Genomic DNA, 9,016 nt, shown 5'->3' on the forward strand with positions numbered 1-9,016 from the left:
GCCTACATTACTGTAAGATGTAAGAGAGAGAGAGGGAGAGAGAGAGAGAGAGAGATGTAAATCAATCACTCTTCATTAAATCACCTACTGACAATTTTTACATCAACACACCATTAAAACATACTCAGAGAGCAAAATGGAAAAAGAGAGAGACACAGCAAGAGACAGACAGAAGCAGAGAGAAAGAGATAAAGGTGGAGAAAAGAAAAAAAAGAAAGAGGAGAAGAACATCCTCTGAGTCTGAACACTAATCCAAAGTTCAAACAGCTCAGGGTCGACTGTCAGTGATAACTGTGATTCTAAATCTTTGTTCCCCGACATACACCAGTTCCATCCCTAAAGAGGTGCAGGGCTGATGCAAGTGTGGTTGTTTGTGTCTCTGTTTTGCCTCGAAACTCACAAACAGCATTAATTAACATGCAGATCCCATGGGCCTCTTCCCATAGATCAGACATACCGTCAGGAGATACCTCGACTCAAGGTTCTCTTAAACGCGGAGAATAATGAGAGGAAATTAATATTCGTTTTTTCTTGTCGTTTTCAAAACCAAGACGCACAGTGTCCTTGGGCAACGGGTAAATAAAAACCAATTACGTGGGGAAAAAAATAAACAGGAAATAACAAAAAAGGAAGTAAATATAAAAGACAAGCTAATTAACTCTCCGGTAGATACGTATCATTACATAATAAGTGACTCATTGTGATTAAAAGAAGAGTACATAAATATTCATGTTGCACCTTCATGATACTGTGTTTGGAATTGGCTAATATCGATAAACGACGTTCAAATAAATATGACAACATTAATGATCGGAGCAAAACATAAACTAAATATAGAGTAATGAACATTGTGAAACTGGTGTCAATCTTCACAATCCATTAAGTGATTGTCACTTGGAAAGGCGTTAGACTTCTCTTTAGCACTTACAGTTGCAGCTTCTGTCACACCCACTCCTCACGGTGCGAAACATTAATCTTCTCAAACACGTTATAATTAGAGCAAGCGTTTTTTAGTTTCTGCTTAGTCTAGCTTTAAGACCTTGTTGTGTAGACCAGATGCTGGGGAACATACTGTGCTCTGTCTCTTTTGTCGTAGAGCCAGGAGGCGAGAGAATAATGTGAATACGCCCCCTCAAGGTCTGGTGTCGTGAGGTTTTTTCTTTTAATGAGGCCTAAAGCGATCGTTTTTTTTATTAACACACAGCCAGAAGGACACGTTAAGGGCACATTATAGCAATACTGTGCGTAAAATCATACTTGCATACTTATAAAAATCAATACAAACACACATTTACATACATACATAAACATACAACCACACACACACACACACACACACACAAACGCGCTCATTCTCAGGAACACACACAATTGCGATTCATTATGCAAATGCTGTGTGTGCATTACACAGTGAGCGACACAGTGCTGTTCAAAGCAATATCCCGCTCCCATAGTCTCCCCATACATGCTCTGCTTGGCCAGCGTAAGCGCTGACAGGCCCCCCCTCAGCGTGAGCGATCCCTAATAACCCAGTGGCTCCCAGGGCCCCTGGCCAGGGCGAGCCGACCCCAACGCTAATTCCCCCTGACGTTTAATAGACCTCCTCAGCAGTCATGCTCCAGAGCCCCGTTATTGCGTCTGCTAAGAGGAGATGGTTAACCAGGGGGGTGGGGTGGGGGTGGGGGTGGTGTGGGGTTACTAAGTAGAGAACTCAGCACTTCATCCAGAGCTCAGGAGGGGCCCTGTGTGAGGTCTTTGAGAGAGAACGATGGGGTGGGGGAGGTAAGAGGCAGCCAGGTGGAACCCTTTCGGTTAGAACCGGGGGAGAATATGCCAAAGGGGGGGCAGTGTGAGATTAATGAAAGATTCTGGGCTCCTTTTGGACTGTTTAAGACTGAAAAGAGTGAATGTCACAACTTTCTTTACACGAAACTAACCTACAAGAACAACTTTGCTGTGTCCACACTAAGCTTTTCCGATCGCTCCCTACTACATTTAGAGCGAAGTCCTTCATGTGTATACAGTAATATAAATACACTCTTGATATATACAGACACACACAGCCAAACGTATAGCCAAACGTATACTGTAATACACCTCGTAAAGCCAAATATATTTTGTAATACACATATGGCTCCTTCTACCCATCGTCGGAATCTGCCCATTTAGTACGGCAGCTCCTCCAGCTTCATCATACACTTACCGACAGCCTCAGACAGCCCGTAGACTCTCTGGCCATAGGCGTCTGTCTTGTCCCAGATGAAGGTGTAGGCCAGGTTGGGCGAGGCGTGGAACCACTTCTGGAAGAGGTGTCCTTCCACCGCCACCATGAGGTGCACCTTGACCAGGCTGAGTGGCACCACCGCCTGGGTCATGGTGATCTTCAGCAGCGAGCGGTAGCCGGCCGCTCGGGAGCTCAGGTGGCACAGCTTCAGAACCGTGCCCGGGATCTCGATCTGCTCGTGGAGAACCTGAAAGACAGGGAAGCGAGAAAAAGAGAGATTGAGAGAGAGATCTTAAATGCATGTTTATTTAAATGTTTCATATTACTTCACCACAAAGACAGGTATAACCAACAAGACTGTCGTCGTCAAATAAAAAAGGCAAAAAACAGCATGCATACTGGCCCCTGTCTCATACTTATGTCTCATTCTCATACTTTAACCTTCTCTAACCCTCTCTACCTTCACATATCACCCACCCGAAAGGAAGAGGTAAACAGACAGAGAGAGAGAGCGACAGAGAGAGAGAGAAACAGACAGAGAGAGAGAGAAAGTACAATAGTGGGAGAGAAGAAACAAGAAGTTTAACCAGCAAACACCTTCCATGCCAAGCCCGCCTAGACCCGCAACCCAACACAAGAAGTTAAAGAGAGAAAAGAGAAGGATAGACAGGCAGGATAGACACCCAGCATGCACCAGAGAGAGTGACACAGTCATTCAAAGAGAGAAAGAGAGAAAGAGAGAGTAAACTTTCTAGCTTGCATCCCTCAACAAAGGCAGCCAGTATACTTCTACTTCTTCAAGAAAGCCCTGGGAGAGAGAGAGAGCGAGAGAGAGGTCTGCGTGACAGAGTGATAGACAGACAAAGACAGAGACAGATGACAAACTGAGAGAACAGCACAGCATTTGACACTGCAGATAAAAATAGCGCGATGCGTCTCCCTGCCCACGAAGAGAGAGCGATTTGATGATTGCGTGTCGATGTGGGGCGAGGCATCAGGTCGCCGTGACAATGGCAGACTTGACAGATTCACAAGGGAGGAGAGATGAGAGATGGACGCGGAGTGACACTTACTAAGGCACTCTCTAAAACCCACCAAAGGAGACGCAGGTAGAGAGAACTGGAGAGTGAGAGATGGAGATGGAGAGAGAGAAAAGGAGAGAGAGAACTGTGGAAGGTGAGCGAGAGAGGAGAGAAAATGAGAACCTGCCGAAGGTCAAACCAAATCATGTTATGAATATCATGGAGAGAGACCCCAAGCCTGCAAGTCTCACCCCTCTGCAAGGTTACCGTACCCTCCGACCGCAGACTGCCTCCCAAGACACATTATACACTGACCCCTCCCTACAACATGTTGGCCTCTGAACTCCCTCTCTCGTACCCACACAACCTTCACATCTGTTCCAAGAAAACAAAGGATCATAAAATACACAGCAACTACAAGCGAGTGTGTGTGACTCGACTCTCAACCCAACTCACACACACTTGGTGGTTTTTCTTTTCTTTTTTGAAGAAGAAGGTGCTTCATTTCTTTTTGAACGGGAGGAGCAGTGTGGAAAGGTGAAATCCCCCCTTTCCACTGTGGCACAAAAGTGCTTTTTATGCATGTTGCCCTGCCAGAGACTAGGTCTCCCCACTAAGATGGTACAGTCCGGGCTCCCCCGCGCCAATGGATTGATCCAATTGGGAATAATTGGACCAATTTAGCCCATGGGCAGACTATTTAAAGGGTGCCTCATGAGAGCACTAGGAGAGAGAACTTTGGAGGGAGCTTTTGACCAGAGAGCATTTGACCAGAGAGCATTTGACCAGAGAGCATTGAGAAGGCATTTTTGTGAGAAAAACCCTTTCCTGTTGCGAGGTGGAGGGAAAACCGTTTCTAGCTGTGTGGACACTTTGTGCCTTGTTTTGTGTGCTTTGCTGAACTATGATTAGTAAGAATTGTGCTTAGTGAGAATCTGTGACTATAGTTAATGTCTGCATAGTGAATTGTGCCTAGTTTGAGTCTGCGTAGTGAATTGTGCCTAGTTTGATTCAGCGAAGGAAGTGGTGCCTAGTTAAATGTAGCACTTTGAGTGGTTTTGTCTTTGTGATTTATGTTTGTTTATTTTGTGTGCACTGGTTTGGGGTCAATAAATAAGAGATATATTTTTATATGAAGCCACCATCTCTCTCACTGTGTTCTTCCCCACCTCACCACCAACTCCAGTCGCCCACATCCCAAAAACGTGGGGTGACCGCCTCGGCCCCTCACAAGCATTGACATAAGCCAATGCAACTGGTTAAACTCTAAGGGAGCACATAGAATGAAATAATGTAAACCTATAAAAGTATTTATCTATGAGCTGTTAGTGCTATGACCTCCATTGTGTTGGCAGTTGCTGGTTGTCACGTAGACTGTCTGTAACACTGTCAAGCACATGGTTCGTGCAAAAGAGTGATATCTGTGACACATACTGTACATGTGTTCCACTGATACAGTCCTCGTCTGTAGTAAATCTGTCAGTGAGTAAGGGTCAGGTCTGTACTAGTGTTGGCTTGAGATGACAAAGCTCCCATGTCTCAGGGATGAGATGACAAAGCTCCTATGAGGAGACAGATCCAGCCCTGGCCTAGCATAAATCCCTGCAATAACTCTAATGTGCTCCTCTCCATGCTGAAGGGAATGGATCTGTAGTTCACAGTGCGCTACCTGAGTCTCTAGGAAGATGATGAAGGGAATGGATCTCTAGTTCACAGTGAGCATCCTGAGTCTCTGGGATGATGAAGAAGGGAACGGATCTCTAGTTCACAGTGAGCATCCTGAGTCTCTGGGATGATGAAGAGGGAATGGATCTCTAGTTCACAGTGCGCTACCTGAGTCTCTGGGATGATGGAGCGTTCTGCAGGCCTGGAGCTGAAGAAGGAGGAGAGGGCCGACGGCACCACCACCGGGTCGGGCCGCAGGAAGTTGCTGAGGTCACAGCCGGGGATGGTGTTCTCCTCGGTCTTGAGCACCAGCGTGTCCATGGCGTAGAAGCTGTTCCAAGGGCAGCCACACCGTGCGCTCCTGGCTCAGGAAGGGGGCGCGCTCAAAGTGAAGAGTCAGGGAGGCACCGCCGTTCGCCACCAGGTCAAAACTGAGAGGGGGAGAGGGGGGGGGAGAGAAGTTTGAGTGAGGTTGGGAAAATTGATAGAGGGATGTAGGTACATTTAAGAAGAAATGAAAGGAGATAGGGGGAGAGAGAAAAAAATAGGAAAGGGGAATGACAAAGAGAGAGAGAGAGAGAGAGAGAGAAAGAGAGAGAGAGATGAGGAGAGGAAGACAGGAGAATGGGAGAGTGATAAAGGGGCATAAAAGGCATGAAAAGAAGATTGAAAATGAAACGAAACAAATAAAAACGACAAAAAAAACCCAGGAAGGTGGAGAGAGATGGTGAGAGAGAGGTAAGAGAGGGAGATGAGGAGAGAGAGAAAGAGAGAGAGAGAGAGAGAGATGGTGAGAGAGAGAGATGGTGAAAGAGAGGAAAGAGAGGGACAGACATAAAGGAGTGCGAGAGCAAATGAAGAGGACGGATGAGGGACAGGAAGAGCAAATAAAAGTAAGTGAGAGAGCGGTTGTGTGATGACTGACTGAGGATATCCACTCACGGCCCGGTCCATTATTGATGACACCATTCTCTTACAGATGGGCCACCATTTAAATGAGCATTTTGAGCTGCGATGAGAAAAACGTCTCGCCCTGATGGATCGCCTTCATTACAAAAGTGAAAGAGGACTGTGTGTGTGTGTGTGTGTGTGTGTGTGTGGGTGGGTGTGGGGGGGGGAGAACCACTCAGAACCACTCAGAATCAAACTTTACTCGATCTAGAGGGACAAAAAGTTCAGTACTAATGCCGCTGTGCCTAAGAGCAAGGCCCTTAACCCTAATCTGCTTGATAGATGTCACTGTCATCTCTCTCTCTCTCTTTCTCTCTGTCTCTCTATTTCTCTCTCTCTCTTTGTAATATGCCTTTTTGTGCCTTCCCCTTCATAATAACTTTTGTCAAAGGGTATAAGTTGTCCAGCTCTGGTTTACATGAATCACATTCAATGATGACGTATTTGTGTTAATTTGTGTTAAAAATCATCCCTCTCACAAAAAAAGAAAAAAGAAAGACAAAGAAAAAAAAAAAAAAAAAACACACACAGAGACAGAAAGATGAGGAGGTGGGTGTGGGGGAGGAATAGGTGTGTTTTGGGGAGAAGCCCTGGGGGGGGGGGGGGGCGGTCTACTCACGTGCCATCCTGACGGGTGAGGGTGTAGCCATAGTGGGGGTACTTGACGAAGGACACGTTCACCCCCACCAGCGGGGTACCGTCTGTGGTCAGCACCTGACCCCGGATCAGGGACGCGAGACTGGCCGAGGGAGACAGGAGAGGGCATTTCTCTTAATGAATGTGCATCTTATCAGACCACACAAAACACTCAAAAACAAACCACTTCTTATGGAATCAATCTTAGGGCTCAGAAGGGATCTATACGACTAAGACCAGCTGAAGAGGCTAATTGTAGGGGGGGGGGGGCACTTACAAAGGCTCCTCAAAGAACTACTAAACTGGAGGGCTCTTCTTTTAATGGTGATTCTACAGAAGCAGGCTGGAAGGCCCTAATGAATCCTGGGTTGCAAATTTCTTACTGATAGTGTATCTATGGTAATGAGCTGAACCCAGACATAGGCGAATCTCTGCCATTTTGCGTTGTTCACGTAGCTTGAAAAACAATCTTTTGTAGCTATTAAAGTAATCAATATAAGCACAATAGACAATAGAAGGCACTGGTATGTAGGTTTTACGATACAACACAGGGGCTGCAAGAGCACAACCGTAAACTGGGCCCATCCATCCATCCAGATGGCCTACATTATGCTATCTGTTTTATGCTATGGAGATTAGCTCCGCACAGAGTCTCCCTCATCATTATCTAGTGCGCCGTGCTTCTTCAGCTCAGAACTGGGTCAGCGGCGGGGTGTGCTGTAAATTGCAGACGACAGCATTCTGTGCAACCGCCGCATTCAAAAGAACTGCTCATGTCTTAACCTCCCGCGCCTGCACACACACACACACACCGAACATGCTTTTGGTTAGGGAGGAGGCGGCCAGGTGAGTTGATGTGGGGGGGGTGGGGGTCAGTGTTACCTGGCGTTGAAAGGGTTGTCGCCGGGGATGATGTGGGTGCTGTCGCGGCCCACCAGCATCCGGACGCGCTCGTAGAAGGAGCGGACCTTCTGGGCCGGCGCCAGGCTCTGCTGGATGACCTGCAGCGGGTCCTTGGAGCCGCGGCACAGCGGGCTGTTCTGACAGGGGCTCTGGATGCAGCAGTCGGGGTCCATGCAGTCGGTCAGGCCATCTGGAGGGGGGCAGAGTTCAGAGTTCAGAGTTCAGAAGGTGTTTGTGTACGTGTGTGGGGGGAGCTGTGAAATGTGTGTTAATGAATGTGTGTGTAGCAGAAAGTGCATTTGCAAACTGTGTGAGGATCTGTGCGACTGACAATATGTCTATGAGGATTTGTTTACACAAGCAAAACCAGATGCTAGGTCTTTTAACTTTGGCATAAGGTCTGGAGCATTTTGTATGTTAGCTTGGCCAAGAGCCACATTATTTGAACCAGCAGGTCCTGCTGATTGACATGCAATAAAGAACCACCGAGCGATGGCTTTGCATGTCATTTATTCATGATTAAATTAGTGATTAAAGGTTATGTATAATTATTGCATTTGCTTTGTTAACTTGCTAAATGCTAACTGAAATGCTAGAATGATAAACAGAAATGAACCTCCTAGCTCACTAATGAAACTCACTGCATGCCTCCCCGAAGTGTGTACACATTCAGGCATCACAGACAGACAGAGATGTTTAAAGCTTGCATCAGTCGGCTCGGCAGGAGAACCAGCTGAATTCCATGTGAGAGTAATGAGACTCCAGTGCTAGTTTGGAGCCAGACCAGGGCCAGACTAGGGCCAGACCAGGGCCAGACCAGGGACAAATCAGGGCCCTTTTTCAGGGATTCTTTTTTGCGAGTCAACAGCAATTGGATTTCATCTTCAGTGTGGCTTTCAAGTCTGGCCGTGTGATCACAGTCCTATTTCACTGTCTCGTCAGAAAGCATGAGATCTATTCTTTCTTCCTCAGTTGACTGTGAAATCCTTTCTGTTCCATTCTGTTTTTGTTTGTTGTTGACGGTGCTGTTGTTGTTTTCTTTGAAAGCCTGTGGACAAAATTACCATTCTCCCTCTGCTTCTCTCGTTTTTTTTATGTTTTGGGCTCTTGTTTTTTGTTCTAGCTACATGACAGCCAGCTGCTGAGGGACGGCAGAGCTAGCAGAACTAATGTGTGTTTCACAGCGCCAGACTGAGAGGACACCGCAGACACAACACAGACGACTGAGGGAGAGAGGGATGGAGAGAGAGGTAAAGAGAGGGGTGGAGAGAGAGGGTAAGAGAGGGATGGCGAGAGAGGGAGAGAGAGAGAGAGAGAGAGAAGGATGAGAGAGAGGGAGAGAGAGGGGTGGAGAGAGAGGGAAAGAGAGAGATAGAGAGGGATGGAGAGAGAGAAGGATGGAAAGAGAGGGAGAGAGAGAGAGGGAAAGAGAGGGATGGAGAGATAGAGGGAAAGAGAGGGATGGAGAGAGAGAGAAGGATGGAGAGAGAGGGAGAGAGAGAGGGAAAGAATGGGATGGAGAGGGAGAGAGAGATGGAGAGAGCGGGAGAGAGATAGAGAGGGGGAGATAGAGATGGGGGGAGAGAGGGATAATGGGATGGATAGAGAGGGAGAG

At 47.0% G+C, this 9,016-nt stretch overlaps 1 protein-coding gene across 1 annotated transcript in view; it reads right to left on the reverse strand.

Moving 5' to 3' along the window:
- LOC105903358 (teneurin-2-like) overlaps positions 1 to 9,016 on the reverse strand; it is a 60,529-nt gene that overhangs the window by 19,210 nt on the left and 32,303 nt on the right. The window contains 5 exon segments of the mRNA XM_031558035.2: positions 2,204 to 2,471; positions 5,080 to 5,253; positions 5,255 to 5,342; positions 6,482 to 6,601; positions 7,381 to 7,591. Of these exon segments, the coding sequence (XP_031413895.2) occupies positions 2,204 to 2,471; positions 5,080 to 5,253; positions 5,255 to 5,342; positions 6,482 to 6,601; positions 7,381 to 7,591 (861 nt within the window).

The sequence above is a fragment of the Clupea harengus genome, chromosome 20, assembly GCF_900700415.2.
Source record: "Clupea harengus chromosome 20, Ch_v2.0.2, whole genome shotgun sequence".
NCBI lineage: Eukaryota > Metazoa > Chordata > Actinopteri > Clupeiformes > Clupeidae > Clupea > Clupea harengus.